At 33.7% G+C, this 20,759-nt stretch overlaps 1 protein-coding gene across 13 annotated transcripts in view; it reads right to left on the bottom strand.

The window, feature by feature from the left end:
• GRIK2 (glutamate ionotropic receptor kainate type subunit 2) overlaps window positions 1–20,759 on the bottom strand; it is a 723,627-nt gene that overhangs the window by 128,322 nt on the left and 574,546 nt on the right. For all 13 annotated transcript variants that reach the window (XR_006263929.1, XM_043439138.1, XM_043439135.1 and 10 more), the window contains one exon: window positions 1,110–1,228. Coding sequence is in view for 12 of the 13 variants with exons in the window: in XM_043439138.1 (XP_043295073.1) it covers window positions 1,110–1,228 (119 nt within the window). In the remaining variant the exon portion in view is untranslated. The remainder of the gene's footprint in view (window positions 1–1,109; window positions 1,229–20,759) is intronic.

Here is a 20,759-nt window from a genome sequence, read left to right as displayed (position 1 = left end):
ACATGCAAAAGCAAAGAACCTATTTTATTAACAACAATTTATAACTTAACAATAAATTTCCTCTTCTTCAGTTCTGTAACGAAATTGCCAAATGAATTTCTTCAATGTGGATCACAAATACACCAGTAAAATTTAAGGTAAACCCTTATATGGGTGTGGTAACTCATAAATAAGTATGTTTTCTTTCATTAATCAGGTCACTGTCAGTTGTTAAAGGGCATTTTGATTTATTTACAAAATTTTAAAACTTAAAAATATTACATTTTAAATGCATAAAATAGTCTGGTTTTGAAATCCTTTATATTGAGTAGCAGGTCTGACATATTAATTTACTGAACTTTATATAAATATTAAAAGATTAATAAAAGAAATCACAGCAGCAAAAATAAAAAAATCAGCTTGGGAGAACTGAGACTAAGATAATAAATTCATAGTTATAAAAATACCATTAAAACATATTGCATGTATTATATCATTTTCTAAGAAATGTAGCCCTTACTTTTAAAATTAATATTATAATTTTTAAATAATTATGAGAGTATTTTGCATGCACTTCTCAGCATGCAATACTTTATATTCTTATATACTATCAGATGCAGCTAATATTTTACTTGTAAAGGTAACTCTAAATGGTTAAATATTTTATTTTTACAAATTTATATGCAGTAGATTTACTAATCATGCAATATAAAGGCATCTAGTCATCAAGAATTGATAGGAAAGGGAATTTTTTACATCAAAATGAAACAGGAAACAGGAGCAATACACTGTATTCTTGTCTCAAGAAGATGCAATCTTAATAGTGCTTTAAACGCAGCTTCTAGCTAATGGATCAGGTTAGCTTGGTTATCTATGAGATAATGTATCTACCGTAGGTTAAGAAAGTTAGATGATATACTTTATGTGCAATTGCAAAAGCTAATTATTTTCTCAGAATCTCCCTTGGATGGGATTCGAGAATGCCTAAATGCATCAGATAGATGGAAAAGCTGGATTATGGTTACATGCAGAGAGGCACCCATGCAAGCGACTTGTGCCAGCAAGAGCTGCCGCCCCCAGCAAAGAGTGGGACATGGTGCCCAAGGGAAATAGCAGGCTGAATCGTATACCTTGCTGCATGAGAGCTCCAACTCCAAACCAGAAACTATTTAGCAAGGTGAAATTGTTTTCCACCACGTCTGAGTCAGGGTTGCAAGGGTGTGGGTTATACCACTCATAGGGGCTAAACCTGTGGTAATTGACAGAAGAAAAGAACATATTTAAATGGCAGTAAGAAGACATTCTATCCAGTATTTTTGCTGCAAAAGAAACAGAAAGACAGGTAAGATTAAGCAGAAACCAGAAATCAGCACTTTTATAGTACAATTTCATATTCATGACAGCAAGTTCTAGGTTTTAAAAAGATACCTGTCCTTATCAGCTGATTACATACTAAGATGATTTAGTAGCATTTCTTTACCATATATGACATAAGAGAAACATCTGTGTATCAGTAAACAAAGATTTTTAAGATGTAGGCTTTTCAAGAGCAGGATTAACACATTTTTTCTAAAGACTAGAAATTCATTAAAGAAGAAAATAAACAGGTATGAAATAAACATTTTTAAAGCTGTGGAAAATTGTTAAAGACAGAAGAAATCATACAAAATCACTTTGAGAATTTTTTATGATATAATAGAGACTAGCAAAGTTAAAGAGATTAAATAATCAGTGAATAATTATTTTTTATATAAGAATACAGTACCATGGATTTATATCTTGATGTGTGACAAACTCAAATCCAAACAGAAAACCAAATCAGAATGAGCTATACTCTGATATATGCTTCTGACTTCATTATATGTTTCAGAAAGGCTGGCAATATGCAAGATATCAAAGCAGTGTGAGAAGCAGGAATGCATACAGAGACTGGTATCCACATATTGTTTGTTTTCAAATCTACAATTAGTTTGAATCACTGTTTTAAGACAAAGAAAATTAATCTAATTTTGAGGCCAATTATAGATGGTTTTAGAGATAAAAACAAAATCTCTCAAAAAATTTAAACCAAGAACTTCATAAGTTGTCATGTGTACACATAATTTATCCTAGTTATAATCCAGATATATTTTTCAATTAATGGTACTATAAAAAATGAACTAACAAAATATTTTCCCTAATATCTCAAATTTTAAAGCCACTCTTTTACAAATCAAAATTAGTGTGCGTGCCCTTTATGAGAGCATTAAAAAATCTTGCATTCAATCAAAGTTGTTTGAATAATGTATAATGTATCTGTCACTTCAGAAAGCCCAATTTTCTTCACAATAATCTTTCTGACATATTAAAATTCAGAAGATCAAACAAACCATTTACATCTTCCTAATGCAGTTTTTAGAACACCCTTGTTTTAATAGCCTATCCTTGACAAATGAAGGAATGTTTTGTTTGGGGCTCTAAGTTCAGTACACTGAACAGAAAGGTTGATTGGATAGTAATTAAACATTCTGATCTGATTTGTTATGTTTGACTGAAGTAGAACTAGCTTTGGCTGTGAACATTTTATTTTTATTTAAATTCCTTTATTACTTTTACCCTAGTAAAAATAGTTATATACATTTTTTTTAGTTATATACATTTTTAAAAGTACTTCAAAGTATTAGAATGTTGGTCATCAAACTTTATCCAAGACTGTCTTTTTTAAAAAGCAAAATATTATTAATTTTCAATTAACTATCTATAAATAATAGATACTATAGTAACTATATATATATATATATATAGTAACAATATAGTAACAATAGTTACTATAAATCTAGTAATCAGATCACAGGCTCTGCAGCTGAACCATGCATCTCCATGGCCTTGGACAAGTTATAGAAACTCTTCAAATAATAAATATTTTAAAATGTGACTTTGCCTGTAGTTACATGTTCTGACTCCTATTCTGATTCCTGGATAATTAAACTTTTCTTTTCCTACTGTTGACAGTATATCAGCTATAAACATAAAAGCTGGTCTGTAAAAGCTGAATTTACTTTTTGTACGTAACAAATCCTAAAAACATAACCACAGAAGGTGAGCACGTAAAACCTGGCTAATCAAGATCTCTGGTTTTCACACAGAATCCCACGAGCCCTTGAATTTTATAAGTGCTTCAAGGGATTCCATGGGATGGGGAGAGGGAGATGTAGTTTTGGGGGTTGCAGAAATGGAAGTATAAATATGGAGGATTCTGCCCTTCCTCTCCACATGTGTATGTATTTATACATGTACATATAAAAATATACATATATTTTTTATTCTGAGAAGGTAGGGAAGGAAGGAAGGAAGACAGGGAAAGAGAAATGAGGAAAGTGGAAGGGGAAATGGAAAAAGTATGGAGGAAGAATCTGGAAATACACTGGTTTCAAGAGACTAACAGCTACTGCAGTGAGTGATTCTTACATAATTTAATTGAAAGAAAGGAAAAAATGTATGACAAACTAATACTTAAATTCAAATTATGTACACCTTTCACCTTCTCCACTCTGTCTGCTTTTAACTTTCGCATGAAGATCTCCAGTGGCCCCAAAAGAGGTAGAATTAACCTAGCAAAAATGCTATCTAACTTGAATTTGCCATGTGTTCTTCATGGTGACACTCAGAAAGCTTTTCTTCTGTCTCCATTTGATGCAGTGACATTCTTCTAATGGTATGATAAAAGTTAACCTTCAACACACACACACACACACACACACACACACACACTTCACTGGCCTTGCACCGTCCTTTGTTTATCTCCCTCACACTGAAGTCAACACAGCTCTGATTATAGTTCCAGTCTGTTTGGTTTTGTTTTTTTTTTTTTTCCTAAGCTGAATTACCTCTCCCATCTAAGATTAACTGCTATGCTTAACACTTTACTTTGTATTTCCAACAGATCTTGAGTCAATATGGATTAATATTTCTTCCTTCTAATTCTTCTGACTCACCATTTTTAAAAAACTCTATTGACTTTCACACTTTTTTCTGCCCATCAGAAAAATTTCAATCACCTCAAATCTATATTTAATCCTAATCACTTCCTAGATCTAAAGTGAATTTCCAGTGGCCAGATAATAGACTTTTCAATGCTAATATGTTCAATACGAACCCACAATCTTTCTCCCTAATCCTTCCCTTTTATTGTCTTCTCCGTCTCTGTCAATAGCATCACCTGCTGACATTCCCAAATCAGGTTACAAAGGTCTTGCTCTTAGTCCTTGGTTCGCTTATCCTGAACACTTTAGAGTCAACTTCAGTTCTTTACATTCCTTTTCTCCTAACACTGACCTCCAAACAGCTGTCAACTTATATCAGTTTACCTACAGAAGGACTTTCATTTCCCCCTCTCTTCCTTCCCTGTTGATTTTCATTGGCATTAATGCCAGTTCAGGTTGTCATATTCTGTAGCTATAGTCTCCGAGACGGTCTTTCCACTTTGCATTCCAAATTTAAAAGCTCTAAATATTGCTTCCCAGTTTGTTTTCATGTAGAATAATTTTTAAAATGATACAACCCTATTAAAAACAAAATTTCAATCATGTCTACAGCCTACATACAAAATACCCAGACATTTAAGCATGGAATTTAAGATCCTCTGCATTGTGCTCCATAATACCATTCAGGATTATGTTCTACTGCTTTTTTTCCTATTCGCCAGCCTCTGGCCACTTTTCCCCCAAATCCTATATTGATTCTTACCATTTCTTTGATCATCCTGTCCTTTAGCCTGTAATACCCTCTCTACTCCCTCCATTATTCAAATGCTACACCCACCCTTCAATTCCAACTCACTGCCATCATTTAGTTTTACCTTTCCTGATCTTTTCTTGGAGTAAGTATCTAAGGTAGAGACTGGTAACTACCCCTAAGTATTCATTGTTCTGCCTGAGTTTTACTAGGAACATTGATGCCCACCTAATACAACTATACTTTCTTCCCTTGAATGTAACTAAATATGAGCCTTTGCAATATGAACAGATGTGATGTGTATAACTTCTGATATTTATTTTTAAGGATATTTGCCTTGGACTCTCTTTGCCTTCTTCATCTTTTAGGAAATGGTGATGACTACAGATTTTTAAAAGCCCTGGGCTAAGGATGACAGAGATGCCTCATGACCCTTATACTACACTCCTCTTGGCTGCAGAGTAGAAGAAATAAATGCTATTTGAATCAAGCACTGTATCTTTGGCTATCTTTGTTAGAGAAGCATAATCAGTACTTGAATGACTCAGGTACTCTGCTCATTTTTACAGATCTATAGTTCTAAAAACTTCAAGTTACATTTATGATAGCTTGGTTTCTTCATTATAATTTAATACGCATATCTCCCCTCTTTTATTAATTGTGAATGAGTACATGCAAATGCAGTGTCTGATTAATCTTGTGTCTCCTACAATTTCTAGCAAAGGTGTTAAACCTAGTGGTCATCTAAAGCATATTTGAATTATTCTGATGATCTTTTAACCTCTCTTCTCTTTCCTTTTCAATTTCTGGCTATACATCTAAAATTATAATCCTATTTCTCTACACCTAATATCTCCTTCACTATGCTTCCATCGATGTAAAAGTCTTTTTGAATGCATCATCTTTTTCCTTAAGACTATCACTTAATCATTTTGCAGCTTCTAATGAAATTCTCACTGAACGCCAGCCCTTTGATATCCTCTCTTTTAACTTCTGTGATGTGTTCTCCTGATTATTTGCTCTCTGCTCCACTAACAGGAGATCCCTTTTGGCTAAATCATGGCTCTCAGATCTTTCCTCCCTCTGTAATGACTTAACACACTCGCTGCTTGAACTCCTGTGCTGATAATTACAAAATCCTTTTAATTTATAGCCATAAATTTTCTCTCAAAGCATTTCCATCCATTTTTTGTATATTCCAACTTCGACAGCTTACCATTACCTTATACTTAAAATGCCTAAAACTAAAACCAGAAACTTCTACCAAACTCTCCTTCAAATTTTTTTTTAGCTCTATAATGATGCAGCACTTCTCTGAGTTGAGATTAAAAGCTTATTTCTATTTTATTTTAATCTATCTCCTTTCTTAAATACAAACAAATGTGATACACTTAAGCTGTATCAACTTTTGCTTTATAATGCCTCTTTGTTTTATTCCATCCATACATTTTCATCTCAGTTCTGAGTAGAAGGTTTTAGGACTCAGTTCGTACTTGTTTCCTATTTTCTTTATTTTGTTTTGCAAACTGTCTTCACACTAGGTTTTGCACCATGCGATTCTCCGGTTGTCTAGAACAAATCAATTCTATTAAATACCGAATCAGGTTTAACCTTCTACCCCTCTGAATTTCAATGTTCTATATAATATGACTCAATTTGTTTAACTGTATTCAAACTAATATGTAGACTGGCCAGTTGTCTCACTTTGCTTATGCTGTTCTTATTAATAGAAAAATCCTCTTCCCTTCAGTCTATTCACTTAGCCGTGTGTCTGTGCTACTCATTTCTGAAATCCCATAGTGCTTACCTTTTCTCCCAGAGCCCGGTTATTCCAAATCTCCATATATTACATTTTGCCTTGTGCTCTACTATTGGCATTTTGTATACTAATTTTGTATTTTCAAAATTTTCTGAGGCCTTTTAGATAGGCTGTTTATCAATATAACTATTATTATTAATATTTTATTTATTAAAATAAATTTAAAATAAAAATAATATTTTTATTATTTTAGTGCCTAAAAATTGCCTAAGAGAATGCCTACAGGATTGGTGATTATAAAACTTGAGTTTCAGCCACATGTATCTTTTGTACTTGATGACATATTGCTAAATCTCTCTAAGCTGAAGATTTATTTCTAAAGAAGAGCAAAAAAACTAAATTAAGCATGAGAGATAATATATGCAAAGCACTTTGCAGACTATACAGTGCTACAAAAATGTTAACTAAAAGTGTATGATCTTTTAATGATTTCTTACTCTAGAGTCTTATATAAAAAATAATTTAGATTATATATGAAATAATCTGCTCATTGAGGAAGTACTTTTACCATATTATGCAAAATGCTAATTTAACATTTATTTGAACATATTTTATAGCAGAGGCAAATTCTACCACAACCAGTGTGGAGAACACAAATGATTTTTATACTACATATTATTTTGAACCAATGAACTATGTACTTTCACATATCTGAACACTATTTTTGTGCTGTTTCTTTAAGCTGAAGTAACCTTTCTGCAAAGTGTCTCATTTATATTTCAGGATTTAAATTCAACATAAGTTCATCATCATTGTTATATCATAATAATCCTCAGCTTTCATCTGCATCATAAATTCAAAACAAATCTTTTTGAAAATTCACCAGAAGTAACTGTGATATTAGGAATTTTTTGCTCTTCTTTACTCTGCTTAATTATTTACTGAGATAGCAATTCTTCACCTCATTTTAAACTTGGGTTAAACTGGTTGTAATAGGGGAATTAATGTTCTAATGGAAATATTTTTTAAACAAAATATAACCATTTCCAAAATCAAGTATAAACAAACATTCTAGCATGAAAATACAATTTTTTAGCACTATATACTATTTACATATTGACTTTTTTTCAGGGGTGTATAATTAAACTGAGGATGTAATAACAAATGATCTTTTGATACTTTTCAGTTTCACACCCAAATAATTTGAAAATCTACAATTTGGTATTCAAATCTTCAATATTACTTCTTTGATTAGTGGGGAAAATAGACTATTTTAAATGATGGTCCAAGGATTGATACATTTTACTGAATAAAATGTAGAATTCTCAGGAGAACATAAAATTGTCCTTCTGAATAAGAAAGGTTATGGAATCCAAATTTGTTCTCCTTTTTTTTTTTTTAAATAATCAAGTGACAGGTGATGCTGGATTGTTTAGAGAAGAAATCAGAAGCAAGTAAATGCTACATAAAAAATCAATATACATTAAAAATGTTCACAGAATAACTATAACCCATGTTTTCAGTCAAAATTCTGAATTTACCAAGAATTACCCCCCACTTCAGCTATGTTCAGCTATTCACTGCACATAAATGATATAATTTATTGATACATTTAAATGACATACTTGGTCAAAAGAGGTGATCAGGATAGATTTCCACCAATACAGGTTAGCATGAAGCCACCAGTGTATTTGGCACTTACTTGAGAAGCAGAACATGGAAGTGGATGTCATAACCATCCCCAACATTAAAGCAAATAGCCATAAATGTGAGAATATTTCTAGAAACTGGATCTAAATGGACTGAGAAGGGCTAAGGTCACTCCATTTCTAGGAGTTGAAGGCCCCATTGGTTTAATTCAGGAATGCCCTGAGGAGAGCTAGCTATAAGAGCTCCCATACTTGGACAGAAAAACAGATTAAAATCCAGGAAAGGGACAAAGCATGCGTATTTATTGAAAGTACACCATTTTGATGACATCTCTGGTGGGAGCAGGCATAACATGGGAACTTTTAAAGTCTCTGAAAAGCAGGGTTGCCTTGTAGTAGAAAGAGTTTAAAGCAAGGCACCAAAGAACCAATTGATTTGCTCAAAATAAGTCAAGGTTAAATAAAACACTATTAGAAATGAAATATAGAATTAATAGCAATAATATCAGTTTGTGTCATACTTGCCAGTTACAAAAACAAGTGCAGCTATATTCTGAACTGCCACAAATGACCAGAGAGAATGACAATGTTATTGTCATTATTATTATTAAAAGCTGAGATTTAGATCAGGGATCTTCCCAAGACACACAGAAGGCTAGAGTCAGCTGTGCAATCAAGTCCTAACCTTATTTTGCAGTGTCCAATCCTTATCACACCCCATCAAAAAGGAAAAGGGAATTCTTATGTTCTAATTCAGTTCCTTGTGAAGCAGTGAGAAACTGCTTGATTTTCGTTAGGGATTGAAAAAGACTTTTTATTTTATCACTTTTTAGCATACTTATATCTTGCACTCTGTAAAGTCAATTCTTGCACATTCAGAGCATTCAAAAATTAAGATTTAGTTAATGCCTTGATGTCACTGGAGTACAAAAAATATTCCCAAATTTTTCAACGAAAGATCACATTTTGATTAACAAAGACATTAACTATCTGTGATTTCTATTTAAAAATATTGCAGAAAGAATGTCAGTTTTTAAATTTACCACCTGAATAAGCCTGATAATATATTATAAATGTTAAAATTTAATAACATATGCATAGATATGAAATCCTTATGGAAAGTTCAAATTCACCTAAATTTAAAGTATTTTTACAATATTATCTTTTCTCTATAATTTTACCATCACCACTTGAATTCTAGCTATTTTGAACGTGAATATAATATTGCTTCTCTTACACTGTCAGGGAAACTTATATTTTTGAATCCATGAAAAACACTAAAAGCAGGAGCCTCAGCAATTTCTGTGAACCATCACAGTATCTTTGAAATGAAATAAATCAAGTTAAGGGAATCTAATTTAGCATATTGGAAGAGGAAAAAAGTGTTCTAGGGTAGACGCTTATTTTTCAAAATAATTTATTTTTAATTAACTTTGATTTCAGAAAAGAAAATGTCAAGAAGTAAACTTAAAATATTTTTGTGTGCATACTATAAACCATGATCAGATAATGCCATATGACTTTGGGAAAGTACTATGTCAAACACGGTGCTGTTGGGTTCTCTTTCTGACATCTGTAGAAAACACAGGGGTTCCCAACAAGAAACTTCTGTAGAAATACACTTGTCATCCTAAAATTTAACCTGCCCTGTTATCTTCTATTGTTCTGAACATCTAAGATAGAGACAGTTTCCTCAAACACTAACAGCTTTACTCCATAGCAAACAAAACAGGGGTATCTTAGTAGTAGGCTCCACCAACAATCAAAACTGATTCTGAGCAATTGCTTAAAGGGCATGATCTGCTTATATTTGGGGAATATCATTTTACTTTCAGGTTTTTTTTTTTAATTTATTCGATTGCTTTTTGTTTTCTGAATCCTTACTACCAAATAGGCCACATTAGGTTCATAACTAATTCCAAACACTATCCCTTGCCGAAAATTAGTTCTGTGATCATTCCAAATAAATAGTTTATATAAACTAAATAATTTATTTGACAAATACAGATGATTGATATTCTATAGCAGTTGATACTATATATTTTATGTTGATAGTCATCAATAACAAACACATATCCTGAAATAGTTCTTATTATTCAGTAAATTAAATTTGTTTTACTTGAAGTGACTGTGTGTGCATTGGATTATGAATCATACAAGCTCATACTGGAATATTTTAATTGTGCGTATGTTAAAGACTACAAGAATCGGTTTTTAAGGAAAAGACTTTCATGGTTATAGTTAATTTTAGTTACCTTCCAAATCATTAATGAGCAGGATATTAGTTAAGGCTGTATTGTGTTTTCAATGCTCAGATGTAAAAGGTTTCATAATGTAATATGATGTGGTGAGGTCTTGAAATTGGATGGAGTTAAACTATGGTTAAGAAAGAAATGAAAGGAACAAAACATTTGGAAATCATTATTACATAAACTAGGAGATAATATGAGTGGGCAATTTAGAAAGATGATTTTTAAAAATGAACGCAATTCAACAAAATATATTTAGTTTAATTAAATATATCTTAAGGAGTAAGAATTAGCTGTTATTCATACATTTATGATCATATTTGTTAAAAGTAGATAAATTCTATTTTAGTATATTAGCCTGTCAGCACTGTGTCAGAAGATGCCCAAATAGAGTGATGATTGGGAAAAAAAAAAAAAAAATGAGAGCAATAACATGACTTCACACTCCAAACCAAAGTAACTTCCTTACTGCAAAAACTATAATGTTGAAGTTTCTCTGTACGGTCATTATTATCCATATAACTGCACACCAGCCCTGTGCTCTCTTCTTGGCGTAGTCCTATGCTGACTTTAAATTAACTTGAACATCTATGTATCTGATTCTCAGTTAAATCTCATCAGCTCTCTGTCCTGTATTTCTAACTGCCTATGAGAGACTTCCACCTGGTTGTAAAGCCATACCTCAAACTCAGCACAACTAAAATCAAACTGGTCGCCTTTCCCATACCAAAACAACCCAATGTCTATACTCAACTGATTTTAAAAATAATCTAGGTATTTTCCAAAGCTCAAGATGAATATTCTTGAAGTCATCTGTCATCCCTTCAATGTCTTTATTCAGCATATCACCAAAGTTTACTGGATTTTTCATCAAAATAACTTTTGAATTTGCCCTTTACTTCCATTTTGCAATTCCCTAATACTAAAATTTTAGCTTAGGCTTTATTTATCCCTAATGCAATAAGTCTTCCTGACTTTTGACTCTCCTAACACCATCTCTCTTGTCCATCCTACATATGATTACCAGGTAAATCTTCCTGGACCTTAACATTGTTAGTTCTGTCATCAAAACCCTACAAGAAATCACTATTGCTTTCCAAACTTTTCTGTCCAATTTTCAAAGCTTTAGAAAGCTGAGCCTTCTCACCATATTTCCTATTGCTGTTGGTTAGTTAAGTCATGTCCAACTCTTTTTCGACCCCATGGACTGTAGCCTGCCAGGCTCTTTTGTCCATGGAATTTCCCAGGCAAGAATGCTAGAGTGGGTTGCCATTTCCTTCTCCAGGGAATCGTCCCAAACCAGGGATAGAACCTGCATCTGCTGCATTGGCAGGCGGATTCTTTACCTTTGAGGGGACCCCATGTTTCCCATTATATCACAACAAAAATCTAACAGTCTATTCAAATAAACCAATAAATATCTCACATAAAACATTCATATTAACATCTCCACATTTTTGCTATTGCTGTTCCTACAGCTGAAGTATTCCGTTACAGTCAGTTAATTAAAACATACTTTTACTTAATGGACAATAAGCCTTTTCATAGGAGAAGACATACTATGTTTATTTTAATCTCCTCCATCTGAAATGCTATCTCCATTTTCTTCTACTTAATATAGTTTGCCTCATCTTTTAAAGTCTAATTCACTTACTGGGATAGATAACATGCTGTTTAAAAGAAGGGAGCATGTCATTTTAATTTTACATATTGTACACCATTAGAACAATATTGGAAATAGAATAAGTACTCAGTAACAGTATTGTTTTATTGAGTGTGTGTGTACCTGTATATATATACACACACACATATATATAATCCTGTGGCACCTTGTTCAGTGTTACTTACAATGTGTGATACCATCACTTCAAATGTCAGATTCTGAAGAAAAATGACTTCCATTGGGTTAGATTCAAGATGAAATAAAAGGTCAATGTAAAAAAATCCATTAAATAGATTTATTAAAATGTTTAAACAAATAAGTTGCAAATAATGATCACTTTAAAGATGTCTAGGTTAATCTTTAATTTAATATCTCATAAAATAGCTCATCTGAAGTCAGTAGCAGATAGACTAAAACTATCCAGATAGCTTTTATTACATTTACAGAAAGAGAAATATTTTATTCCTGAACTCTTTAAAACTTTAAAGAAAATTTTACGTGTATTTATAGGTCTTTCCTTCAGTCAATACACTGGGTACTTTTATACTTTACACTGTATTAAACTATTCACTGAAATATTTATAAAATACTGCCACAGGGGTGCAAAATTTATGTATATTAACTCCTCAAGAATCAGAAGTCATTATTCAACATCATCTTTTGCAACTCTAGAAGTATGCTATAGATTATTTAAAGTTTTAAGAAAATCTTAAAATTTAATTGCATTCAATTTTATCATTTTAATTTTATTATTCACAAATATTTTGCCTGTTAAATATGGACATCAGAAATGTTTTAAATTTAAAACATATGTCATATATAAGACTCTATGTGTGCAGACACTGTTGAACAAATAGAGAGATAAAGAAATCTTGCGAAAAATTTTCCATCACTATTAGCATTCTTATTTGTCATCTTCTCTATGTCTTATCTTTCATCCTCACTGTCTTTATATGTAGAGTTAGGAGGCTGCCCCAGGTCGTCACTACAGCTTCTTTCAATATTAATAATCCAGGGTTTCAATATTCTTTCTAAACTATGTCCATTAACTATTGCACCATATTATATGAGTGGTTGGGACTTGCCCAGTGGCTCAGTAGTAAAGAATCTGCCTGCAATGCAGGAGGCTTGCAGAAGAGACAAGGTTTGATCCCTCAAGTGGAAAATGGCAACCCACTCCAGTATTTTTGCTTGGAAAATCTCATGGGCAGAGGAGCCTGGAGGCCTTCAGTCCTTGGGGTCACAAAACAGTCCAACATGATGGAGTGACTAAACAACAACGATAATGTGAGTAATTATTCAAATAGGACAAATAGGATAGGCTTTAAATATATAAGCAAATTTGTGTAAAAACTTTACAAAGTAATGCAATTTAAGCACATTTCTTTCAACATGCATATTTAAATTATGATCTAATAACATAATTGCATAAACTTGATCTTGATAAGAACTTTGAAAACTGTCATTCTTAGAGCATAGTTTAGTGTAGATTTGTCATTTACTACTTACTGTTGTATTTTAGAGGACTAGAAAACTGGTATAGCTTGCACAAATTTTTATTGTGATCAAAATATAGTTATTTTCCTTTGTTTACTTAGTGGATATATGGATAGATACATAAATATTTGAAAATATCAATATATAAGGAGATATATACATATATAGGAATTAGAACTATAATAATGAAATGTTTAATCAAATAAATACAAATAAAACATCTACTGATGAAATATCATTATAATAATTAATTAGACCTGAACACTTGACCCATATGCATAGAGACAAATGGTTTTGTGATTGTGGCAGGCACCCTACACTGGCAAGAAAGGGGAGACTCCAGTTAAAGCACTTTTCTATAGTTCCAGCCTCCTCATGAGGACATTAATTACTACTTCTACATTCCTGTCTATTTTCCTTGTATGAACTCCCCTAAACTGGCTCTGATTTTTCTGGATACAGTTTAACCTCTCCTTTCCAGCCCATTTCTTCCTTGTTTACTATAACCCTGATGGAAGATAAAACAGCCCTCACATTTAAATGTCAGTGACAAGAGGGCAATAACGCAAACACAGTGATCGGCTGTTTCTCTAGCTCTAAGGGACCACTAGACGGACATCACTAGATGGTCAACACTGAAATCAGATTGATTATATTCTTTGCAGCCGAAGAAGGAGAAGCTCTATACAGTCAGCAAAAACAAGACCAGGAGCTGACTGTGGCTCAGATCATGAACTCCTTATTATCAAATTCAGACTTAAACTGAAGAAAGTAGGGGTAACCACTAGACCATTCAGGCATGATGTAAATCAAATCCCTATGATTATACAGTGGAAGTGAGAAATAGATTTAAGGGACTAGATCTGACAGACAGACTGCCTGATGAACTATGGACGGAGGTTCGTGACATTGTATAGGAGACAGGGATCAAGACCATCCCCATGGAAAAGAAATGCAAAAAGGCAAAACGGCTGTCTGAGGAGGCCTTACAAATAGCTGTGAAAAGGAGAGAAGTGAAAAGCAAAGGAGAAAAGGAAAGATATTCCCATTTGAATGCAGAGTTCCAAAGAATAGCAAGGAGAGATAAGAAAGCCTTCCTCAGAGATCAATGCAAAGAAATAGAGGAAAACAATAGAATGGGAAAGACTAGAGATCCCTCCAAGAAAATTAGAGATATCAAAAGAACATTTCACACAAAGATGGGTTCGATACAGGACAGAAATGGTATGGACCTAACAGAAGCAGAAGATATTAAGAAGAGGTGGCAAGACTACAAAGAACTGTACAAAAAAGATCTTCACGACCCAGATAATCACAATGGTGTGATCACTCACCTAGAGCCAGACATCCTGGAATGTGAAGTCAAGTGGGCCTTAGAAAGCATCTCTATGAACAAAGCTTAGTGGATGTGATGGAATTCCAGTTGAGCTATTTCAAATCTTGAAAGATGATGCTGTGAAGGTGCTGCACTCAATATGCCAGCAAATTTGGAAAACTCAGCAGTGGCCACAGGACTGGAAAAGGTCAGTTTTCATTCCAATCCCAAAGAAAGGCAATGCCAAAGAATGCTCAAACTACCGCACAATTGCACTCATCTCACATGCTAGTAAAGTAATGCTCAAAATTCTCAAAGCCAGGCTTCAGCAATACATGAACCGAGAACTTCCAGATGTTCAAGCTGGTTTTAGAAAAGGCAGAGGAACCAGAGGTCAAATTGCCAATATCAGCTGGATCATCGAAAAAGCAAGAGAGTTCCAGAAAAACATCTATTTCTGCTTGATTGACTATTCCTAAGTCTTCAACTGTGTGGATCACAATAAACTGTGGAAAATTCTGAAAGAGTTGGGAATACCAGACCACCTGACCTGCCTCTTGAGAAACCTGTATGCAGGTCAGGAAGCTACAGTTAGAACTGGACATGGGACAGCAGACTGGTTCCAAATAGGAAAAGGAGTACGTTAAGGCTGTATTTTGTCACCCTGCTTATTTAACTTATATGCAGAGTACATCATGAGAAACGCTGGGCTGGAGCAAGCACAAGTTGGAATCAAGATTGCTGGGAAAAATATCAAAACCTCAGATATGCAGATGACACCACCCTTATGGCAGAAAGTGAAGAGGAACTAAAAAGCCTCTTGCTAAAGGTGAAAGAGGAGAGTGAAAAAGTTGGCTTAAAGCTTAACATTCAGAAAACTAAGATCATGGCATCTGGTCCCATCACTTCATGGGAAATAGATGGGGAGACAGTGGAAACAGTGTCAGACTTTATTTTTCTGGGTTCCAAAATCACTGCAGATGGTGAGTACAGCCATGAAATTAAAAGATGCTTACTCCTTGGAAGGAAAGTTATGACCGACCTAGACAGCATATTAAAAAACAGAGACATTACTTTGTCAACAAAGGTCCGTCTGGTCAAGGCTATGGTTTTTCCAGTGGTCATGTATGGATGTGAGAGTTGGACTGTGAAGAAAGCTGAGTGCCGAAAAATTGATGCTTTTGAACTGTGGTGTTGGAGAAGACTCTTGACAGTCCCTTGGACTGCAAGGGATCCAACCAGTCCATCCTAAAGGAGATAGGTCCTGGGTGTTCATTGGAAGGACTGATGCTGAAGCCGAAACTCCAGTACTTTGGCCACTTCATGCGAATAGTTGATTCATTGGAAAAGACCCTGATGCTGGGAGGGATTGGGGGCAGGAGGAGAAGGGGGCGACGGACGATGAGATGGCTGGATGGCATCACCGACTCAATGGGCATGAGTTTGAGTAAACTTCGGGAGTTGGTGATGGACAGGGAGGCCTGGTGTGCTGCGATTCATGGGGTCGCAAAGAGCTGGAATCAACTGAGCGACTGAACTGAACTGAAGGGACCACTATACTTACATGTGAAGTGAATCCCCTAAAGGGCAAAAGAAAAATGCCATCTAACAATGCATAAAGTTACCTGAAAAATTATTAACCTGATAACGTGTATATGGGTGTGTGATAACGTGCTGTATATGGGTGTGTGTGTTTTGTGAGCTGTCGTATTTTACTATCACTCTCTTTAGTTATGGCTATCCAATCATTTTGTTAGAATGTTTATAGCATTCTTTAAGCTCTAAACCATCTCATTTGTTTAATTATGACTCTTTGTGACCCTTTTGACTGTAGCCCACCAAGTTCCTATGTTCATGGGATTTTTCAGGCAAAAATACTGGAATGGACTGCATTTCCTTCTCCAGTGTATCTTCCCCACCCAGGGATCAAGCCAGCGTCTCCTGTGTCTTCTGCATTGCAGGCAGATTCTTTACCTGCTAAGCCACTGGGGAAGCCCTCAAGATAAATGGCAAAATCTATTAATTAAAAGGGAAGCCTAGGTGGTTACTGTAATTTTTATATAATTAAGAAAATGAGAACATCTGAAAGCCATGTCATTTCAATATATAATATGCTCATATAAACATATACAACATGATTTAGGGCTATGTGCCTTATGTATAAAACCATGCTACATATTTATCACCAAAAAAAAAAAAAAATTCACAAAATTATCCACCTGCTTAATTTGATAAGAGCTGATGACCTGCCATCTTTATCTATTTATCTTCTATCTGTTATCAATTTAAGGCTGGAAGAATAAATTTAGTTTGTTATGTTTTCACTTAAGGCAAAAACAGAGTAAACATTAGATTAGTTTGGGTTTTGCACCTGGTTAACTTATTTTATGCTCTAATGCATGAATCACTAATATATTTAGAGCTTTTATGTTCACAGTAAAACACTGTCAGTGATTCAATCAAAATACCTTTTCATAAATATGAATAAAACTTTCCTTATTTTAAAACACAGAGTTAAGAATTTAGGACAAGTAATACACAGCAACATTGATTCACAGCCACTGTGAGATTATCTGAATATTATAAAAAATATGGATACATTTAATGGATTTGTATATAAACAATGGTTGAGAAAACTTAAAACACTAATGATATAACATTATGTAGTTTGAATATTAAGACTTAAAATAGCATTTGGCACATTTATTTAATGCCAGAAAAAGAATCATTGCCTTATATTATTTTATAACATCAGAATAAGCTTCAGAGAATGATGATATTCTATTGTTTGGATAAAGGCATTTTATAAATTTCATACATATAAGAAGGCAGATCATCTTTCAAATTACTTTTACACACGTAACATAACATGAACCTTATCATTAATAGATACCTTAATACCAATGTTTAAATATTTACCCGGTAGCCCTCCTTATGACTCAACCTGCCTATTCAAGTTTGCTTCTTGTTCTGGACATTATAGTAAGCTACACTGATTTGGAAGATCACATATGAGTTTCTAATATTTTTATAATCAATTCACAGTATGATTGTGTAATTATTTTAATAATTTCTTAGAATCTGCCACTGGATATAAACAGGAGGGATAAATTCAGCTTATGGATACATTTTTTGTTTGCTCAAAACAATTCTTTAAACCTTTTCTTAAATTTGAAACTAATATTGTCCAGCCTTGTTCCCTAAAATCATTTTCTTTCAACTGTAGCATCAGGAAATAACTATCCTTGTCTAGTATCACTTATATATTTAGTTTAGCTCTACTGTATTTTATTATCTCTGCATCTCTATCAATGCAATATGTGGTTGTTAGAAATGTAATAGAAAATACACACTATATAATGAGATGAATTTTGTATAAAGCCAACCTTACTCTATTACCACCTATCCTGTATGTGATATTTGTCTTATTTTGTGGGCAAAGGAAGTAGCTTTAACTTCTAAAACTGTATGCTAGAATAAAATCCTGGGCAAAATGGAGTACTAGTTAACTTTAACTAAGAAAGCATGCATTTAAAGACATCTTATATTTGTACGACACAAAACTAGATTAGTAGAAACTAGCAGTAAACAGTAATAGATTAGTAACTTTTCAGTAAAATATAAATCAGATTATGAATTCTCCATCACTAACCTATGAAATTATTTTCCTTTATGTTAGTTCCTTCTATATTATATGTAAAATTTTAGAACACAGTTAATAATTTTAAGGAAATTACAATATTTTCTAAAATGTACTATTATTTTTTCCAGAGAAAATTCCCTAAGCATTTGGATTTTGAAAATGGCATAAGAATTATATTGGCCAAGAGTCCTGGAAGTACCATTAATTCACAATATTTGAACTTGTATATAATAATTTTGACTGCAAAGAGGGACTTCAGACTATTTAACATACACAAAATACTTATGTATTAGATTAAAATAATGTCTTTCTTTTGTTCTTGGAGATAGAAAAATATGCTGCTTTTTTATTCTTTGCAAAATACTAAATTTTAAATAATTCTGCTTAATTCTTAAATTCTGTAACTGCATATAATAGGTGACTTTTATACAATTTACGTCTTAAAAATAATCATATCAGAGCTTACATACTTTATAACATTTATATTAGTTATGTGTTCTCAAAATTTAAAACATTTCTAATTAATCAGAATTCTTTTCTCTCACTGCTTCTTATATTGCATTTACACAAATAAGACTTTGTTTTGTCATGCAATTAAGAATTGTTTTTAACTTGCGGCAAATGAGAATGAATATATACTTGCATATATATGCATGCCTGCTTGTGTGCTAATTTGCTTCAGCGTGTCCAATTCTTTGTGACCTCATGAACTGCAGCCCACCAGGCTCCTCTGTCCATGGAACTCTTCAGGCAAGAAAACTGAAGTGGGTTGTATTCCCTTCTCCAGGGTATATATGTGTTTATATACACTTGTTCTACACACATATATAGCCATTTATTTTTAGAGAAAACTATATCTTTCCAAACGATGAATTTTTCTTCTGCATTTTTATTCATTTAAATATATTTACTTATTCTAAACCAATAAATTAGGAAATATGCTCATGAAAGGTGGCCAAGAAGTCCATCTGTCTGTTCATTTATCTGAGCTATCAGTTCTTTCATTTCTCAAAATATTTTTATCTCGAGCTCAACTACCTGATTCATTTCAATAAACTGTTCCAACTTCTAGCAATAAATAACTCTTAAACTCAATCCCAAGTGAACTTTTTAAAATAAGAAAGTAGCTCCCTCCTTCAGTATCCGAAAGTTCTCCACTCAATCCGAAATCACTTTAGTATATATTTAAAGCACTTAAATTATCAATTCACATCCCTCTGTAGAAATTTCAAGTACATTAGCTCAACTGAGTTCTATAAGCTACATAAAGCTAGTTCAGTTCAGTCCCTCAGTTGCATCCGATTCTTTGCGACCCCATGGACTGCAGCAAGCCAGGCTTCCCTGTCCAACAACACCAACTCCTGGGGCTTACTCAAACTCATGTCCAGTGAATTAGTGATGCCGTCCAACAATCTTATCCTCTGCCGTTCCCTTCTCCTGCCGCCTTCAATTGTTCCCAGCATCATGGTCTTTTCCAGTGAGTCAGTTCTTCAAATCTGGTAGCCAAAGTATTGGAGTTTCTGCTTCAGCATCAGTCCTTACAATGAACATTCAGGACTGATTTCCTTCAGGATGGACTGGTTGGATCTCCTTGCAGTCCAAGGGACTCTCAAGAGTCTTCTCCAACACCACGGTTCAAAAGCATCAATTCTTTGGTGCTAAGCTTTCTTTAGAGTCCAACTCTCACATCCATACATGACCACTGGAAAAACCAGAGCTTTGACTAGACAGACCTTTGTTTGCAAAGTAATGTCTCTGCTTTTTAATATGCTGTCTAGGTTGGTCATAGCTTTTCTTCCAAGGAGCAAGCGTCTTTCAATTTCATGGCTGCAGTCACCATCTGCAGTGATTTTGGAGCCCCCCAAAAATAAAGTTTCTCACTGTTTCCATTGTTTCCCCATCTATTTGCCATGAAGTGATTGGACCAGATGCCATGATCTTAGTTTTCTGAATGTTGAGTTTTAAGCCAACTTTTTCACTCTCCTCTTTCACTTTCATCAAGAGACTCTTTAGTTCTTCTTCGACTTCTACCATAAGAGTGGCATCATCTGTGTATCTGAGGTTATTGATATTTCTCCCAGCAATCTTGATTCCAGTTTATGCTTCATCCAGCCCAGAATTTCTCATGATGTACTTTGCATATAAGTTAAATAAGAAGGGTTACCATATATAGCCTTGATGTACTCCTTTTCTAATTTGTAACCAGCCTGTTGTTCTATGTCTAGTTCTAATTACTGCTGCTTAACATGCACACAGGTTTTTCAGGAAGCATGTAAGGTAGTCTTGTATTCA

The sequence above is a fragment of the Cervus canadensis genome, chromosome 20 (assembly GCF_019320065.1).
Source record: "Cervus canadensis isolate Bull #8, Minnesota chromosome 20, ASM1932006v1, whole genome shotgun sequence".
In the NCBI taxonomy this organism is placed as follows: Eukaryota; Metazoa; Chordata; class Mammalia; order Artiodactyla; family Cervidae; genus Cervus; species Cervus canadensis.
Note: the sequence above shows the minus strand (reverse complement) of the source record. Positions and strands in the feature narration are given on the sequence as shown.